The following is a 21,067-nucleotide window of genomic DNA, read 5'->3' on the forward strand; positions in this document are numbered from 1 at the left end:
CATGCTATAATTGATTGGACATTTCCCGCACCTTTCTTACCAAATATATCCTGTGTGTGTGGGGGTAATTATATTTTGAAGAAGAAAGAAAAAAATGGAGTGAAAAGGGAAAAAAGGGGTCAGAGTTCGACCAACACACATATGCTCCTTTTAGCCCACTCTTGGGACACTCTTTGCACGTCTTACCCACGTGGATTGCTTTCCTCATGAGAATTTTCACAGAGCTTTGATTGCAAAAGCTCCAACCACTCACCACGTCTACCCACAGAGGGGTTGTATACACCTTGAAATAATTTACAGTGCATAGGGGTGAGATTTGAAGTGTGTGAGAGCTTTAAAGTGGTCTACAAGTGTAAAATAATATCCTACACTTACTCGGAAGTGGAGCTCATATCATTTTCCATCTCTACACAGCATCCCCCTGCGAGCAAACCAACATCCATATTGGCCATATGAGATTTATTCTATATATAATGAAAGTTTTGCAACTTTTTTCTCCACCCCCCCGTCCTTCCCTTCATTCTGTTAATATCCAATTTACGATGCAAAAGGTGTTTGTTTTTTTTGCACCAAAAACCCCTGCTGAAATTAATTCGATTCACGTTCACATTTCGAATTAAAGTATCATACATATATTGCCTCCAAAAGCTCCAAAAACATTAACTTTTCTCAAACTTGCTGAGTATTTTCACGTGGAGCTTTCTTATCCACATTCAAACATTTTATATACTCCAACAGAGAGACTCCACTATAGGTGTCTAGCCGCAATATAGAAAGTTCTTTGATGGCCAAGACGTTGGAATTATTTTTATTGGACTTATTTTATTGGTTGTATTGTTGAAAGTTTCCGAAAGCTCAATGGCTAAACTATGTGCATGCAATTCTTTTCGAAGCTTTCACTTATATTCTCTCTCTCATTGATTGCTAAAAGTGGAAAATTCTCTATAGCCAACTCTTGAATAAAAAAAAATCCCGGAAAAATCCCCAACACATGATACCTTTAAAATTAATTTACAAGCTCATAGAATTTTATTTTTCAATTCATGTGACTAAACGGCAAATTTATGACAGTCAAGTGGTTAATATTTTATTATCATGCTCCATATTAGCTGTAAAATTAAAATCGATTGTGATAAATTATTCCCAGCGGGGTTTGCCCTGTATTTTCCCACCCTCGCTCGCATCAATATAGGGGTTTGGAATTTTTTGTTGTGTGCTTTTTTGAGATATTTTCTGGCAATATTGGATGGTACGAAAAAAGGGGTGAAGAATTTATTTTACACACAAAAATAGCGCCTGTAAACAGCCACGTCATGTGGGTAAAAAAATGTGTTTGCTCGTGGTTAGCCCCGTTGTGAACGATTGGTGGGTTACATTTTATTCCCCATGTCACAGCCATGCTGCATCCCCCGCCCAAAAATAATATTCACACACTGGGGACAAGGAAATTGACATATGATTTATAGTCTCGGAGCATTTACAGATTTTTCGAGGATTTTATTTATGGCTCGACGGCAGAACTTCGAGAGAGGATTGAGTTTAAATCCCTTCCAGCTCGTGCCATGTCTTGTGTCGCTCCTATAAAATTGACTTATTCTCCAATATTATGATATTGAGTCCAAATGGCTGGAACTACGATATAAATCTCGAAATGGATTCCATCTACTTAATACACAAGGCCGTATAATTTTCCTCCGACAAATAATATACATTTTCACATAAAGGGCACACAATTGGAGTATTTTGTAGGAATTTTGTGATTAATATTTAATATTTGCTTTTTACTTGATACGTGCAACATTAGCTAATGATTTTTCCAGGAAAAGAAAATTTGTGAATAAAGAAATTATTTAAAAATTTAGAGAATAAACGAAAAAGATAAAACTCATGAGCTTTCATATAAATTTTCTAAATTTTCTTTTGAATTAAATTAATTTTCTTAAGAACTTTTAAAAAAACCAAATATATGCCATTTGAGTGCCCCCTCAATTTCATTATTCTTTTCGTTCTTTTCCAATCCCTTTAGCTCACAAAATCCTCCACCCCCTCCCATTTTCTAGAAAATATTAAGATAACCCTGAAAAAAAAATGCCAATCAATACTGTCGAAGAGTCTTTCCCAGAAGTAGAGGTGGAAAGAGGATCCACTTTGCCGGAAATAAGACATTGAATGTTATACAGTAAGAGATAAGAAGCAAATTAATATTTAACTGAGTCCTGATTGTCGACAATTGCCATGCTCATTTCGTTCTCTGAGTAGAAGACATTTTGCACAACGACAGACCATATTCGTCAACCCATTTCACGCTCACATCCTCTGGTTAATGTGAAGTGAAATCGATTTTTAAATTAACTTTGAATTTGATATGAGTCATCAAGGAGGTCTTGAGATTAACATCGTTCAACATTACGTATGGTATAGGTATACCAATGTACAGCAGCTACATTGTCAATGAATTACTTTAAAAAAAAAAACAGAGCTTTCGTTTTTTATACAGTTACTAAAAATATATTAAAGCTATATTTTTAAAAAATAATATATTTTTCAATCAATGAATGGAGCATTAATACAAACTAAATTAATTTATTCTAAAAGCTTTCCTATTATTTCAAGCACACGCCTGTCCATTTATTTTCCCAACAACATTGTTGCTTAACAAGTTGAGAAATGCAAAGAGCTATAATAGATTTTATTATCGCTGTGAAAGATTAAATTTTCATGTATGATAAGTGCACTGAGAGACATCCTCAACAGCATGAGCTTTCGCCTCTTTGCAAAAGCGCTTTGATCATGCTAGCATTACATGTTAGGTATCGTAAGCTGCTACGCTGCTACTCAAACATTTTCACTCATCGCTCCCATCCTTCACATGGGTGGGTCCCTTTTTGATTTATTTTCACTTTACCAAACACTCGAGAACTCCGGGGTGACATACACTCTTCCGGGTATTGCCAACCACCGAGGGAATGTTCAACCAAAGCATAGCATGTACGTACATACATATATGTAGTACTGGAAAGCGGCTAGTGGGATATCTATTTGTGCTGCTTGAATTTTCCATTTCACATAAAATTCCATCATTGTGGGTAATTTATGAAAATAAGAGTGTCACTTCGTCTGCCAGTATCAGGAGAATGTTGGCGAAAACATCTCTTGCTCTTCGTATACCCAAACTATGCGGGTGTGCTGAATCCCCGGGGAGTGTGGAAGATCTCTATGTGTGTGGGTCTCTATGAGAGAGAATTTCCATATTTATCTCAACCCCCAAAGTGCTTGAAAGAGCGTCTTGATTTACAAATACAATTTTCCATTTCCAACCCTCGACAATCAATACGAAGACGACGCTATGTGGGAGGAAAAATCGCACAAGAAAAAGAAGAAGGACGAGTGGGAGAACTTATCGAAGTAGATGAAACTACTGACAAAAAGATCCATATTGATATGCAAAAGTATTCCAAAGACGAGCTTCTTGTGAAAATTTTGCGCGCACAAGAAATGCCATTGAGCTGGCGTTGAAATGGATTTGATGAGAGAAAGAAAATGAATTTGAGGAAAAAAAGCATTTTAGCATGAAGCACATATGCATGCTACATAGGTACATATGTTGGTATTTTTCCACAGAACTTACATAACGGTTTTATGTGCAATTAATAGTTTTAAAAATATACATACATATGTAAAAGATTTTTTAGTTTTTCTTTTCGTAAAATTATAAAAAAAAACTTTTTCTTAAAGTAAATTTTCAAAAGAACTGAAAGCTCTGGAAAAGCTCTTAGCTACCTATAAAAAATAAAAGAACTTTTAGTTTTCCTTTTTCTAATGATCTATTTAAGAACTATTTCCTAAATCCTCTAGACGAAAACTTCCAAAAGAACTGAAAGCTCTGGAAAAGCTCTTAGCTATCTATAAAGAAGTAAAACTGATAGATAAAATAACAATAAATTTGGTTACGATAATATTCACACCACACCGTCACAGAACCCAATAAAAACTATATAATTGATAATAAAAACCCGGAATTAGTTTCCCCGGCAAGTAGAAGAAATATGTATGTTGGGTTTCCCGCGTGTGTGTGTGGGAGTGGGTTTTATCGTGTTAAGTTTTAGTGTTTCCCTCAAAGATTTATGGACGGTCGAAAATAAAGGATTGAAAGTCATGCCACTAATTTTCTAGCTGAACACCCCCGCACGTATAAAGTACTACTGCGAAGAATTAGAAGCTATATATTTTTGAGCTTCTTTTTCTCCCACACTTTTCGCACACAGAGAGAAAATTTAACTTTTTCTGGAGAAAAAAGGATAAAACCATAAATTCCCCATGATTTTATACTTTTCCCCCCATTGATTCCAACGAGAGGCATTTGAAGGAGTGTGTGTGTGTAGGGTATGTAGTGTGAGTGTGAATGGGCAGAAATTGGAAGTGAAAAATGGAAATTAAATCACAATTCATCGTGAAAAGAGTGAAGAAAAGTAATGACTTTCAGGGGGGGGGAGTGGTATGGGGGTGAAACAAGAGAATAAATAAATGGGAAATTTATTTTGAGAGAGAATTAATTTCTCGAATTATATTGATATTAATAGCTCTGGGAATAAAATTCGACTCTTTATTGCAGAGTATGTACCGTCCTTCGGTGTAAAAGCAAATTAGGGATAATTTTTTTTGTTAATTTTTAATTAATTAATTGCATTTTGATGGAGTTAATAAAATTACAAAAATGGATCAATTTACAATTTTGTGTGACTATAATGGGCTTTTCTACATCAATTAAAAGCTCTCTCCGTGTGCATTTATGTATTGCAAAGTGAGAGAGATGGAATTTTGTGGGATAAAACAGTGCTAAATTCCAGAGGAAAGGGATAAATCAATGGGATTGTGGGCACAATGTGGGTCAAGAATCATTACAGTGTGGGTATGATGGGGGTGGTACAAACACAATCAATTGTGGGGATGGTTCTATATCAAAATATGGGTTACATAATGCATAATTGAGTGAATGTTGTTCGTCAATCAAATAACAACTACAACGACAACATATTTACTGATAACATGATTGAAAATCGAATCACGTGTAAATCAAGCATTGTCGCACCGCCATACCATTTCAATATTTATTCACATTCACAGCTGAATGAAAAGAAGCGCCAGCAGCTCTCAATTTCTCCCACCAAAGAGGTAGGAGTTAATCAAAATACTCAATGGCAGGAAATTGAAAATGTTTCCCCACTTAGAGAGTTCAGTGTTATATGTAATCGCTGCCGTTGCGGGGTGAAAAGGTCATAAACACGCAAGTAATGAAATTCATTTCAATCACACACCTCACGCAGATCAAGTTACACACAAAAAATATTCGTCCTAGCGAATCCACCCTCACGCCAAATGGAGCTTTTTTCTGCTAAACCTCCCATCCCTTCTGCGGTGGGGTGTCAACGAATTAGGTCAGTTATTTTACGGACTTCACCTTCAAAACCACAACCCAGTGGTGGGTTCTATTAGGTATTAGGTATTATTTATTTATCCGCAGAAATAGGGAATTCCCCTCTTACATAGTCCGCGGTAAGAAAAAAAAGCAAAGAAAAAAAAAGAAAGCGTTAAGATTCAGAACTTAAGGTTAAAAAAAAGGTATACATACAATAATTAGAAAAAGAAAAAAAAGCAAAAGATAAAGCAAAAAAAAAAATCAAAAATATTAAAGAGAAAGCAACTGGTCAGTCTGGAATCTTCTATGAATAGCCCAAGTCGATTCACGACACTCTGTCGGAAGCGCATTAAAAAGGGAAACACCCTTGACAAAAAGAGTACGATAAAATATATCAGATCGAGCTCTAGGAACCTTGTATCCCCTCACCCTAGCAGAATCACCCCTTATCATAAGAGACGCTAGGTATTCAGGACAGCGGGTTAACGTCAGCCGATTGAGAAATATCATGGCACGCATTTCAAGCAGAGCCGGCAGATCACATCCTGCAAACACGTTCCTGACGTGAGAGACATGATCACGCGGGCCTAGACTACAAATGTATCTAACACAGTTGTTGAATGCAACAGAAAGTCTGCGGAGTGAGTCGCTGTCCGCAAGAAAGAACAGCTCAGCCCCATAAAGAAAAAAAGGAAGAAGGAGTGCTCGGGCAAGGAGAAGTCGAGTATGTTTAGGAGTAATATCCCGGTAGCGTCTGAGGGTATAAAGAGAGTAATTAACTTTGCGGCAGACAGCATTTGAATGATCAGACCATGATAAAGTAGAATTGAAAAAAATTCCAAGGTTTTTAACCTGATCAGCAGTTGGGATGATTTCTCCATGTAGAAGCAAGGGGAATGAAGTTACTTGAGCATTTTTCTTAGAGATGATAAGAGCCTGGGACTTTTTGGGGTTTAGAAGTAACCCGTTTGAAGTCGACCAGTGCTCAACACGTGCAAGATTTTCATTCATGCATTGAAAGACAGACGATGGATCTGCTGTACTGCCTGCGACGTATAATTGAAGGTCGTCTGCATATAGGTGGTAAGAGCACTTTCGCAAAACTGAAGGAAGGTCGTTTATGAAAAGTGAAAAGAAGAGAGGGCCCAGGATGGAGCCTTGGCCAATGCCCTTGGTTAAGAAGGAAGGTGAAGACACATCATCTTCAAATCTGACTATTTGAGATCTATTACTGAAGTAAGAACGGATAAGGGCTATAGCGGTTGATGAGAATTTAAAAAAATTAAGGAGTTTGTAACAGACCAAGTCATGCGGCAAGCTGTCAAAAGCCTTGGTGAAATCTAATAACACCAGGACCACAAAGTGGTTTTCATCGAGGCTCTGTGCAATATCATGGGTTACTTTTAGAAGAGCTGAGATCGTGCCGTGGCCTACACGGAAACCTGATTGGAATTTACATAAAAGTTTATTCTCATCTAGGTAATCAGAAATCTGCTCATGAAGTACAAATTCAAAGGCCTTCGAGAGTACAGGAAGAAGACTAATAGGTCTGTAGTCTGAAGGCTGAACAGGGTTTTGAATTTTGGGAATAGGCACAACAATAGCTGACTTCCAAGGATCAGGATAAGTCGACGTTGTAATGATATGGTTAAAAGTTTCGGTAAGCACTGGAATAATAGCTGGGAGTAAGATTTTAATGAAGTCAAGAGAGACCCCATCGCTCCCAATAGCATTCGACTTCACACGGGAGATAGCACGAATTACAGACTCAGGGGAGATGCAGTCAAAAGTGAAACCCTCCCAGGGCTCAATAGGAAGTGCAGGGGTTGAAAGCGGCACAGTATTAGACACAGTAGAGAAAAATTGATTTAGTTCATCAGCAGATAGGGATTTGCCAAGAGATGAGCCAACAGAAGGTCGAAGGCCAAGCCTTTTAATATTATCCCACAGTTTTTTTCGCAGGTAGATTAATGTCAAGGGATTTTAGGAAGTGCCTCTTTTTGGCTCCCTTCACTAGAGTGCTCACTTTGTTACGCAAGCGGCAGAAACTACGTCTGTCATCAGATAAATTAGTACGCTTCCATTTGCGAAAAGCAGCATCTCGCCGCTTTATGTGCTTAAGGATACTTTCGTTTATCCAAGGGGTTAATAGCGAAGGTATTAAGACTTTTCTCTTAGGGACAAAAGAATCAAAGAGAGTATTAATATTTTCAGTAATTGAGAGTACACGCTCAGAAGGACAGGCAACAAATTTTAATGATTGATAATCGACTTCCAAGGCTGCAGAAACTACAGCTTCTTTGTCGCAATTACGCAGATCAGATACAAATTTGTATTTATTCTCAGGTTTAGGAAGACGAAAATTGTAGGAACCAAAGATCATATCGTGGTCCGAAATGCCAGGCAAAGGAGCTTGACCAAAATGCAGTAATTTAGATGAATCAGTTTCAGGTATTAACATGAGATCTAGGAGGGATCCAAGACGCGTGGGACTAAAAGGAGTATAAGTAAGAGAAAGTGAAGAGAGAAGACCACGAAACCGAGCACTCAAGAGGCATTTTTTAGCAAGGTTGACATTAAAGTCTCCCATTAAAATGAGATTTTCATTTGGAATTGCGAAATTTAAAAAATCCTCAATGTAATTCAAGGTTGAGACTGGCGGAGGAATATAAGAAGAAAATATCGTTATATTCTTACCAAATAGGGATATTTGAATTCCAATGTATTCTAAAGTGCCAAAAACACCGGCACAGATCAATGAAGCCTTGAAACTGTCCCGTACAAAGATTCCCACTCCACCACCCCTGCGGGACAATCGATCACTTCTGAATAACCTGAAGCCCTGAACACCCACCGCCTCCACAGAGTCGGATGAATCCAGCCAAGTCTCAGACATACAGAGAACCGAGAGCGGCGAATTCAGCATAAGATATCGTATCTCATCTATATGTCGTCTCACACTTCGAGCATTAATGTGGGCTAAAATAAAAGAATACCGAGAATCGGTGGTGAGACCATTGAAATTGATAAGGTATGAATTATTAGAGATTCCAGATTGATCATTGCTAAAATTAAAAGTTTCTGAATCATTAAAGTTAATTATAAAGTTATCATTTGAATTAAATGTATTATTAATATTTCGCGTGAGGGGAACCCCAGAGAACAATATTGAAGAAACTGATGCTGCTCGACACTTACTGGGCACTCTCGCCTCCCCCCCCATCCGAGACCGGCCGTTCCTCACGTCCTCCCGGCTCTCCAGCATCATCATCCCCCGGAGGGGCAGCGGTCTCTTCACGGGGGCGCGTTGTCCTCCCTCGCCTGGAGCGAAAAAGGAACTCCTTAACAAGGATTCCATCGTCCCAGAAGTCCGGCTGAAGAGCCTCCTTAAACTCATCGGGCAGGAGCTCCACACGGAACGAGCCCACACGCCGGCTCGTATCCTCCAACGGAATTAAATTGACACATCGGGGGCGTCGTCGCGTCGAGAGAGATCCCTCGAGGCGATCACACAGCTGATCCACAGTAACACTTCTTGCCAGACGCGTGACAAAAAGCCATCGGTAGCGGGGAACAGTCGGTAGAGCATTCGCTGGCTTGGCACGACCCACCACGACCATATGACGCTCAGAGCGCCCCACATCACGCCCCGATCGTGCAGGGCCATTCTCCGTACGGGCACGCAGGTTTGAATGAGCCCGAGCAGCGCCAGAGGTTCCCGGACGATTCTGTAGCTCATCAGTTGCCGGCCCCGGGACATTGAGGGCACCACCAAATAAAGATTTGTCAGCTGAAGCATCAAGATCACGACCCCCAACAGGCCAAATGAGGGACTTTCCCGGCATAGAACTGCGTGGAGAAGAATGGAACGGTCCGGCACTCTTAGATTCAAGAGCAGAAAGCCTAGCAGATAAGGCTCTAATGAGACCGTGGAGAGCCTCATTTTCAGACTCCAGACACCCGCATCTGGTCCTTAAGATGTCAATCTCCCGCCGGAATTCCACAGGCAAGATCCCAACAGTACTTGGTGCACTCATCGTACGCGTTGCGTCACATACACCACCATCGCGGGTGATGCATTCACCGCACACCCAATCGAGCTTTCCCTCCTCATGCTTCTGAATATCCTCCTTCATTAGCGGCGGGTCGATGCAGGCTCCATGAAACCATCTCTCGCATCCACCTCCGCACTTTAAACCGGGGAAAAATTTGGTTGAAATGCGTTTCTTGCACATGTGGCAAACGCTGGGACAATCCCTCGTGGCAGGCATTGAGTGCGTGTAATTCCTCGATGCAGCACTGTAATCTCTCGATGAGTGAACAAAAGCTCACCAATACTGCCACAGAGGTGGGAGATGAAAGCTCCAGAAATAATGACGTCACAGGAGGAATGGCGACTTCGCAACCTCAGTGCCACAAAAGAAACCACCAAAACTGAACAATTCGGGGCCAAGATGCCGCAATTGTCTCCACCAAGGAACGCACCGTGTCTATCGGAATAGTTCGTACTAATTTTTATGCACAGGCGGCAGATAAAACTAGCAAAATTTTACAATTTTATGCGCGTGAATAAAAGCACGTCCATGCGCAAAGAGTTCGCAAACCAGTTGTTTGCGATTTTGTCACAAGCCCACACTTGTTGTTCCAGGAGCTTTTCTGTGTACCATCCACCACCCTCACCATTTCCCAGAAAGGGAACGAAAAGTGCACAACACAACAAAGTGGGTGATAAATGTTGAGAAAATTTAACAATGGACGTTGTATTGAATTTTATTTTCCCATCTCCGTAGAATAGATTATTTTTTCTTTACAATTTTATCGTCAATTTAGGGCTGGAAAACTTTTTAAAATTCAGTAGGGACGCTTTAAGCTCTCTACAACTTCTTGTGAGCTTTTCATTTACATAGCGCGCTACAAGTGGCACTATTAACGTTTAAGAAGTCTCTGAAAAGTTTTGAAATTAGTTTTAAATTCATGGGAGCTTTGTTTTATGCAACTGCTAAATTGTTCTTGTTCTGGAAACCTAGCTAAACTTTCTAGAACTTTGAAAATATTTAAATATGCTTAAAAAATACTAACTAGTCGCTAGATTATTTTTTTGAATGGTTTGAAAAATAATAATAATAAATAATTTTTATTTAAGACAAGTTAAAAGTTTTCCTTCCATTATTATTTTATTTTATTTTTAACCAAAAATTATATATTTTTTTCATTGCAGACAGCCCACACTGGAGGCTGTCTTGAAAAAAGAATTAATTAATCTATTTCCTTCTGCTTTCGCACCTGTACATTCTATTTAATCTTCTAACATCTCCTTTACTTAATGTTCCCAAATTCGGTTTATGTCCCGGTTCATGAACCATGATCGTCGGAAGACCATTCTTTGAAAATTCCTTCCAGGTCCAGTGCATCACGCTGTCGTAATCGTAATTTGTACGGAACATTCTAAAGTGATATGTGGGCATTTTCGTAAATAGCCCACGCGCTCTATCAAGTATATTTTGCCATACGATTGTTACGTAGCGTTCTCTCTGGGGATGATTTATCATATCTTCCAATCCGGCAGTTTTAAGTAATAGGCTAAGAATTGTTCTAATATCCTTTGTACACGGTATACCAGAAGGGTTTAACCTTTTCTTTGCATCTGGATTGATATTTATTGTGTTTGGAATGTAGTATGAGATGCAATTGAATCTTGTATCTCTCTATAAGTAAATTAATTTTTTTTTATCAAAAACTTAGTAATGAAGTAGGTAATAGACATAGGGAACTTACTGTAATACTCAGGAATTGTTTGGCGGTTTTGTCCTTTAAATCCCTAAATTTTAGACAAGTTTTCGCTTGAATTCGTTCCATTTGAGATTTTATAAGAAATTTTTCTTTTGGCGTGAAAGTTTTTGCCATTTTATAGTATATCATTCCCTTAGGCCATCGGACTCCGACTTTTTCATAAGGGTTTATAAATCCATAATCATGATGATTATTATGTGCAATTTCTGTGGCAGTTTCATTTGAATCTTCGAAGTCATTCTGGTACATCCAATCTCCGTAATCTTGAAAGGGAAACTCTAAGTATTTTATAAGAAAGTGAGAAGGATTTTTTTCCTTACTTACCGTAGTAATTATAAGCTTTTGCAACAACCACTAAACGCACTAAAATAATTACAAAACTCAGAGAAATCATGATTGAACTGAAAATCTCTGTTACTTCTCATTTTTATACACGAATAACAAAGTTCTTATTTCCAGAACTAATTCAATTTTAAAAGCTTCACCGAGACAATTGATTTATTTGATGGTTTTCTCCATCACTTTATGCTTAAGTGATCTTTAAGAATTTTTTCTGAAGTTATTTCTGTATACTAATTTAATGAAAAATATAGGTAATATGATTCCTAAAATAAATTGTTCTTAAACATTCATAAAAAATTCAACACCCTGTGGGATTAGCTTCAAACACACAAAACCAATCAATAGATATCACCATTGTCTCTTAAAGATATATTAAGGAATGATTAATTGGTAAATGTCAATTGCGGAGAGATAGATCAGTGAATTGTCTATACTAAATCAGAAATTGAATATTTATGAGTGAATCGGATGAATCCTTATCAGTTGGCAGAATTAGTGACGCATCTGGTGCAAGAGCTTAATGAAAAATTTATTCAGTGGAAAATCAATTGGAAAAACCCACGAAGCACTTGTTGATGAATTTTCACATGTGCAACCCCATTTTCCCTTAAAACCACATCTTGATTCACGTGAGTATTAAAAAAAAAAGGAGAAGCATAAAATATATTTTGGGATTTGACATATCCTTCTGCAATATTTCCAAGTAGTTTCGTAAACATATTGGGGGATGCTACTCCACCCTTTATTTGAAAAATTTCCACCATGTGGGACGCAACCTTTTCCAGCTTCCCTATATGTATGTATGTATGAAGTAATTTATTATTCCACCTATTTATGCGGTTATAACTCACGGGGAAAATGTACAACCACTTGAGGCTCAATATCTCACCCTTCCCCGCTCCCCAAATGGACGCATTCCACCAGTTACTGATCTTCCCCTATTTTGGGGTCACTATCGATTTTCCACCCTCGCCAAGAGTCAAGTGAGTTTCCCAACAAGTGTCTGCAGCACTTGTTATTGCGCCATTTGAGGCCACATACTCGAGATGGGGGTGGAACTACCCTTCGCAACCCTCTCTCCCACCCCTGTAGTCCTATGAAATATGCATTTGAGAATCCCAGGGAAAATTTGCTCGTTTTGATGGAGAACTTCAGCCTTCTAATTGAGCCCCAGATTGAGGTTTGACTGCCCGTTCGTTGCGGTGAAATGATGAGAAACTAGTCAATCAATCTTTTGATAAATGATAGGGTAATACTACATACTTCCGATGTATGTAGGTATTAATTTGCAAACCAAAGTTTCACTGCATAATCTGACGAGAAAGAAATTGGATAGATCTCTGATTGAAGTGACCTAAATAGCAGACGATATGTTGAGACGAATTGCTAATTTTCTGGGTTAATCAAATGAATTTTTTTATGTTAAAATAATAATTTATGGTAAGTTCTTCCCCAAAAAAATAATATTTTGATCCAAAATAAATTTTTCTGTTTAAGTATTTTCTAGATTCTCTAAATTGGCTCAGGATACATGAACGGGTTTTGGTGAGAAGTTATAAAAAAAGCTAAAAGGATGCAAAAAGAGCAAAAGAAGGGAAAATGTGTGAAAAAGCAGCAAAGAATCCTCCCAAGTGGATGGGTTTTTTTCACAGCTCCTCTGGGAAGTGGGAGACAAGGAGGAGCTTTATTTAGCAGGAAGCAGGATGTATCAGCAGATTTTTTGATTGATTGCAACATCTAAAGAACCCCCTTAGGGACTTGTTGCATTGTATGGAATGTTGCCTGTGTGCCAGAGGAAATTCGATTGATTCCTAAAGGCATCATATCCACAGGCTGCGCTTCGAAGTATCATACTTGGGAGGTTCTTGAAAGTGGAAACTTCACTTCATAAATTTCTTATTATTCTCCCCGGCCCCTCCCACACAGACAACTCGTGTTTTTGATGAGGGGTTACATGGTGTGAAAAATTTTGCGTATTTCACCGAGCAAAACAGCAAATTGTACCCTTAATGGGTTTGTTTGTTTCGCATGGAAAAGCTTCGGTGAAAGCTCATTTATGGCAGGAATGTTTGAAAAATTCAAATAAGGTCGGGTGGGGGTAGGTTATGTGCTCATCGTGCTCATATAGAATGGTAGAAATGGGCTAAATTAGGGGAATGGGGGGTGGTGCAGATGGAAAACCATCCGATTAATAATGAAGCAATTGAATTTCCCCCTCCATCCAATGGAGGCCACAATTGAAAGCAATGGCCCGGATAGGAGCTGAAATGATGGGTCGAAATGGCAAAAAAGCTCCCTTGCTCCCTCGCTCCATCGAGCGAAATCATTAATCCCTAAAAAAAACCTTTTCGCTCGATGGAGTTGGAAAATTGATAGAAACGGAATGAAAAGTGAAAAGTCAAACATAGCCGTTTCCGTGTAGGGGGATATTGTATTTTTTCCAACTCGGGGTGTGGGGGTGTGTAAATTATCCCCATCATAACCTTTGTGTCGTGTGTATATATGTGAAATTGAGCTTTTTCCCCTTAACAGGAAGATGATTAAAAAGCTCCCGCGCGAAGGGAAAAATCCAGAGAGACGTGCCTTTGGGCTGTAATTGCTTCCCATATTGGGAGGAGGCTTTTTGGGAAAATTGCTCCCCGAAATATTATGTGTACATATAGATTCTCAAATATTCGCCTCAAGGGCGAGGGTTGGGGAAATTTAATTAATTTTCATAACCCAACCAGTCACCACATCATATGGAAATGTGCGAGGAGAGATTTAATCCATTATTCCAATCTCTCGCCCCCCTTCGGTGCCTTTTCTCTATTAATTTCTCAATTGCCGCACGTCTCTTTGGCGGCCCTCTAAGTGGTGTGCTTGTACAAAGCACAGGGATTGTAATGGATAGGCGTGATCATGGAAAAGCTGCCACATATCTCCCTCAAGACAATAATCTCATGCGGCGGAAATTTCCTCCCACACAGCATTTTATCCATTCGCACTCATTTATTTATTTATGGGCAGCATCTTTGGCTATACTTCTTCAACTCAATTGCCCCTCGAGTAGCCGACAAGAAGCTGTTAAATTGCTCAATGAATCGTGCTGAATCAAGTGATTGTATGAATGAGTTTTGCTTTAGGCTTCATTTTTGGTTCTAAAAAGTCAGAGGAATTTTCATTTCATTTATTTAAATGAGTTTAGTTTTAAAAAAATATAAAAAAAAACTTTAAGAAAATAATTTAAATTAAATTGAATAAAAAATCAAGGTAAATTCTACCTCAGATAAACAATTTGTGTAACCTTCAAAATCACATCTCATTTCTGCAGAAACCTTAAGGCCATCGCGGAGGCCCAAAAAATGCTTCTCATTCCGTAATTGAGTTGAAGATTTCACTGGAATTTTTTTTTCATCTTCCACAGCAAATTCATTTAGATTTAATATTCATTCTTCGTCTCTTTCGCAGAGACTCCAAATGATGCTGGGGTAAGATTTAACCCAAAAAGACATCAAGAAGAAGCGCGCTTCATTGCTGCGTCATGAGAAAAAATAAGAATTCTCTCAAGGTTCAGAGGGAAAATGTTTTTTCATTCAATTATACAAAATTTGTGTCAGACACAGTGGATGTATACAATAAAAAAAGGGGGGAGATGCTGCTTATTTTATAGCCGCCACACGCTAGAAACTGCGAAATGAGCAACTTCCAGAAGGATGGAAAATACACGCGGGGGTGGTGATGGTACAGAAGTGGGTCAACAAGGGTTAGAATAGACTTTTATGGGTGCTAATGAAAGAATAAAAAATGTACTGGTAAGCTGACCAAGCTTACGGGAGCTGTGTTTCTTTCAGTGTACCAATTTTGTGAGAGCAAACTAGAACGCGAATTAATTTAAATACGCGCAAAGTCGGGAAAAGTTGAAAAGTCATACCCTAAGAAATGTTTGGAAGGCCATATCTCGAGAACGGATCCATAGATTTTCATAAATTTTTTTTTGTTTGAAAGGTCTTGAAGTCAGCTATAACATATCGAAAAATGAAAAAAATTTATGTCGCCATTTTCGAAAAATTCGAGTTCGAAATTTTCGAAAACTTTGTTTTTGACTTTAGCGCCTCTTGCGGTCATTTTTCGAAATTGCAATGTTCTAGACATTTGTAGGGCTTCACGAAACCTTTCATTTGCGCTTGAGTTGATCAAGATCGGACTTGTAGAACCCGAGATATGACATGCCAACTTTGGAAGGCTATATCTCGAGAACGGATCCATAGATTTTCTTCATTTTTGGCATGGAGCTAGATAATATAGTCAGCTACAACATATCAAAAAATAAAAAAAATTTATGTCGTCGTTTTCGAGATATTCATCGAAAACTCATCGAAAATTTTTTTTTTGATTTTTGGCCCCCTAGCGGTCACTTTTGAAACTTCGGATGTTCTAGAGAGTTGTAGGGTTTGTTGAGATCTTTCATTTGACCCCGGGTTGATCAAAATCGGTCGAGCCGTTTTCGAGTTATGGTCGATTTTCGATGAAAAATTGTGGCGGCCATATTGACTAAACGGCTTGACCGATTTTCGAAAATGAGGTATCGTTGGAAAACTCTTGATGGCCCCTACAACATATCAAAATTTCAGCCCTCTAGCTATAATAGCGGCTGAGATATAGTGAAAACAATATTTTGAGGTTATTCAAAATGGCGGACGCGGGGGTGGGGGGTAAAATTTGACATCATAATCGGATGTCTTCCAGTCGATATTTAAACTTTGCCGTTTACCGCAAGTCTCTATCTATTACCGTTCTCTTGCAATTTAGCTTTGTACTACGGCCGGCCGGCCGGCCGGCCGGCCGGAAAAAAAATTTTTTTGGCGCATACGTTTTTTGGAATGTGGGGACCCTAATTCGTGCTCATCCCAAGTTTGAACCCGATCTGACGACTTTCGATTTTGCTCGGTACACAAAAGCTGTGTCTGAAAGAAACACAGCTAAAACTTTCTGCCACTCACAACTCAACACTCATGGCAGGAAGCACAAGATATCAATTTCAAGTTCATCTCTGAGTGTCATCTTCATAGTAAAGGGAATAACTTTTTTTATGGATCTTTTGTGACCTTTTGGGTGATGATTTATTTCTCGCAAAGGGTAGTGGTGAGGGTGAACTCGATAACTTACAAAAAGAAGCTTATACGTATATAGTTTCTTCTAGGAAAATTGATAGAATTTTTTTTCTTGCTGAAAGTTTTCTATTTCAAATGGTTTCAAAATTCAATAACTGCCAAATTTGTTGGGGTTTGAATTTACTTGAGAAATTCCCTTTAATTTTAATTACTTTATTTATCCTCCCTTTAGCAATCTACGTGATATATGAAAGACTTTGTTCATCAAATGAAAGTGGGGGAGGAAAAAGCACCCCCTATCGTATCTCAAAATATGACAAAATATTGATTTTGCTTCCGGTATCCCCGTATTGAGTGATGGGATTAATCTCTCTACCTTTAGCCATCACTGCATAGAGCAACTATTTTAATGAGAATTAATTGGTATTAGCCTCCTAGAATTTCATTTGAACCTCCAAGGCATCCTACCTAGCTATAAAGACCTCCACACAATCAATTTAAATTGATTGGTGCACCTTGCAACGCCCTAATTACCCCTCATGTGAAAATCTCATACATTACATCATAAATTCATCCTTAATAAAAAAAAAAACATTTCTCTCTAAAAACTTCCTCACACCCGCATAGAGCTATCACATTACATTTGAGAGATGGCTGAAGGAAAAAAAGAAGAAGCACAAAAAACATTCCTTTTGGGCATGGAAGGAAATGCCAAGAAAAAGTCCAAAATGTGTAAATTTTGTGATTGTTGGAAGACACAGGGCGGAAAAAGTCATTGATGTGTAAAATTGGGTGACTTTGAGGCGCCAATAAACGATGTGGGTCAACTTTGAGCTCAATCCTCGTAATATTACGAAAGTCACAAAATTCCACCTCCCCCATCGTCCGGAAGCTCAGCTCTCTCTCTTTCTCTCTGTGTGTGGAGTAAACCCAAACGAGACCCCATATAAATTGCTAGATCAGGGCGAGATGGCAAAAATCACGAAAATCTCTCAAGCGAGACGATCAAATTAACAATTTGAGGCTAATATTTTGTCTTGTACGTCATCTTTTGGGGATCTCCCATGTGTGAGGTGTCTATGCCGGAAGCTCTTTTTTTGGAGCGAGAAAGAAAAAAGGGAGAAAAGTGTGTGGAAAATGTATTACAAGATGCTCCATACAATATTTAAGAGTGCCTTCGTTCTTTCTATCCCATACCCCCATCAGAATCCCCAAGGCATCTTCCCAGGCTTTTGTGGTCACATAAGGGTCGATATACCCCACTTTAGCCTTTTCTGCTACCCACTGCGCCTTAAAGTTTACCATTGTGTTGAGTTGCAATGGCTGTATAGATAAAGGATTTAACAAGAAAAAAATATTTAAAAATGTTTCAAATTAAATTGAAAAATTAAATCAATTTTATTTTAAACATTGAAAAGATTAAAAATAAATTAACAAGTTTTTTATACAACCTCATAATTAACAAAAGATAAATCAATGGACAAAATATCGGAAAATCAGTAAAGGTCATTTTCCATAATTTTAAAAATTAATTTTCCTTTCACCCAGATTTGAAAAAAATCCCAAAATGTTAATTTTATCTATAGAGTGGCGCATAAGTTAATGCATGATTTAAGGCTGCTTTACATGCAAAATCATGCATTAACTTATGCTCCACCTAGTATATCCTCTTACTCTATTATTTTTCTTTTAATTTTTTCATCTCAGCTCTGTCGGTCTGCTGACTTTGGCAGGCATAAAGAGCTCAATGTATCAGTGTTGTTGGAGAGCACTGGTGGAGGAGAGGGGACTCCACGCTCTCCAGAGGAGTTGGAATTGAAAAATATTCTCGACGGATGTGTGGAAACGTGTCCCAAAAGGAAAATGTTGCCGTAATTGAGTTTGGAGCACATTCCTCAAGCCTCTTGGACATACCCCTACCACCACCCTCATCATCCCGCTCCTAAATCCATTGGAAATTAAATTCTTCCTCCCGCAAAATCCATCCGGGATGCTTTTTCCCTCTGAAAGGGTGCAGTGGCTGCATCTTGCAGAGTGCAGTGGTTTTATTGGCGGGATGAGGGTTGGAAAATAGGAGGGTGGTTAGCAGATTCAATTGACGTCAATTGCCAACATCACACGACGACGTCTCTCCGTGTATGGTGGATGGGATCAAATAGAAAAGCACAAAACCTTAGGCGGATTATTTTCATTCAATTACAGAGCTACATCGTGGGTGGGAGAGAAACGAATACATACTACATATACGGGATAAAGCTCACTCCACCCTCAACGGCGGAAAAAATCAACTCCATGACAAAAAAATTCTGTGCCTCTCTGTAGGAAAGAATGTAGCTGATGTAACTGATAAAATGCTCACTGAATAATCCACCCACTTTATTTCCACTTCCTTATAGCACAATTGCGCTCAAATTGTGCTCATAAAGATTGCAAAAATGCACGAAAGTTTTGTGAAAATGGGAGAACAAAAAAAAATACCCCTAAAACATTAAATTCAATTTGCGGTAATACACAATCAGTGGAGAACACAATTATTTCCAAGCCCGAAAGAAAAAGAAATTAATTTAAGTGTGGGAACGTAGAAGCAAAAGAAGGGGTTGAATTTCAGGTTTTCACGGCGCCGAGTTGTAAAGAAATTGAGAAATTAAGTGAAGAAGTATCGCATGTTAGCGTCTAATATTTCCACTTTTATTGTTTAATCTCCATTTTGAGAAAATTTCTACGAATCTCCTTCATGAATTAGTAAAGCAATCTTCGCGAAGGACCTGCGAAGCACAAGAGGGGTGGTAAAGAAAAAGAATAAGAGCTATTGAATTAAGTATGGGGGTCGGTGTGAGATAAGGGTCTCTCTCTCTGTGAATTTGTAAAACAAATAGTGTGGGTGGGTGTATTTATGAGTATATTGTGGAGGAATTTCACTTGAATTCCTTCGAGAGTATTTGACTTTCTCAATGGGATCCACGCAGGGTGGTCTTTTTGGGGATTTTCCTTCTGAAAATATTATTTTCTTTCTTTAAAAAAAATCCTTATTTGTATTTACCCGAAAAAGCTCCAAAAAAGGATTCTCAAAAGACGAAAAATTCTATTAAAAATTCATGTAGCACATCTGAAAGACAATTAGAAGCAGCAGAAGAAATTAGATAATTTAATTAATACGTGGTGAATTTAATAAAAATATTTTTAAAAAAAATTATAATTAGAGAAGAGAAAAATATTAAAAGAAAGAAATTCAATAAAAAAAATTCCATTTTTTGATTTTATTAAACTCAAACAAAGGTCAAAAAAGAGCACAAGCTTCATACCGATAATTAAAAATAAAAACTAATTGAAAAAGTCACTTTCGTTGTAAGTTGGTAAAGCCAAAATTGCAAATTCTTCTATAAATAAATATACTTCAATGGAATTTTGTATTAATATGTGATAAAAGCTCCACTTCCTGAAAACCACAAGGAGCTTATTAGTAACCGCGGAAAATTGCTCAAATTCACCCCTTTACGTTGGAGTAGCAAGTTGTGAAAGGAAACTTGAAAGTTTTCCCTCTCAAGCTCACACCAACTTTCACGCCGTGCCGACGGGCTTTTAAGCGCGTGGGAGCTTTTCTCTCACTCTGTCCTATACACTCGAGGTCACCCACATGTACATATGTATGTAGGTCAAAGGGGTCGTACAGAGGTCACTGCAGTACCTTCAGAGAAGTGATTTGGGCGCAACATGAATGATCGAATGCGAAATGCCTTTGCTGTGTACGTGCATGGTGATTGATGGATTGTCCCGCATATACTGAGAGAGAAACATGACAAATTATCCGGGCACATCTGGTGCCAGGAGGATGTTCTGCTTCCGGGGAAATTGATCGGGAAACCCTCTGGTTACTTGTTGAGCGAACACATGACCCCCAACACAGAATTTTCCTCTCTCCCAACGCTTTAATGGCCCCCACACGGCCTCCCCCAGGCTGCACCAAATGTATGTCAATGCCTTTAAATTCTCATTACAAACCTCAGCTCCATGTCGCAATTTTGATAATATCTCTCTCGCCGCCAAGAGCACATTTCACTATCGCCCATGAGGGAAAACATTCACGCCATTGCGTGCGTGCAATTTGGTTGCCATTAAAAACGATAATGGCACCATTTTTCTCCAACTGCCCCGCACTAGCCGGTTGTGCTTTTTTGATGAAAGGGCAATGTGGCTGCAATTATCACTTACAGCAATCGTTAATCACGTGAATTACAAACATACATACTACGTAGGTAGTTTTATTGCAAAAAACTGTGTCAATAAATTTTTACAAGTGAAAAAATTGACTTGCAAACAAACCAAATGGATGTTTTCGAGTAAATAAAAAAGGGAAATTATTCATAATTTAAATCAATTTGAGCTTTTGAGCTTTTTGCATTGTTGTTGGTGTTTTAATTATATATCT

The 21,067-nt window shown here is 38.4% G+C and overlaps 3 protein-coding genes across 3 annotated transcripts in view; 1 reads left to right on the forward strand and 2 right to left on the reverse strand.

Annotated features, from left to right (window-relative positions):
• The window catches only part of LOC129787983 (protein Peter pan), a 1,185,971-nt gene that overhangs the window by 1,030,169 nt on the left and 134,735 nt on the right, over positions 1–21,067 (forward strand). The window lies entirely within an intron of this gene.
• Positions 1–21,067, reverse strand: part of LOC129787980 (L-dopachrome tautomerase yellow-f2-like) — a 1,067,766-nt gene that overhangs the window by 1,030,169 nt on the left and 16,530 nt on the right. The gene's annotated exons all lie outside the window — the stretch shown is intronic.
• LOC129787998 (uncharacterized) lies at positions 7,599–10,021 on the reverse strand. Its single transcript, XM_055823943.1, has 2 exons — positions 8,615–10,021; positions 7,599–8,395 (listed from the first exon to the last, which is right to left on the reverse strand). Exons 1-2 carry the CDS (start codon positions 9,685–9,687, stop codon positions 8,386–8,388), a joined length of 1,083 nt encoding a protein of 360 aa, XP_055679918.1. The 5' UTR covers positions 9,688–10,021; the 3' UTR covers positions 7,599–8,385.

Source organism: Lutzomyia longipalpis, chromosome 1 (assembly GCF_024334085.1).
Source record: "Lutzomyia longipalpis isolate SR_M1_2022 chromosome 1, ASM2433408v1".
Taxonomy (NCBI): domain Eukaryota; kingdom Metazoa; phylum Arthropoda; class Insecta; order Diptera; family Psychodidae; genus Lutzomyia; species Lutzomyia longipalpis.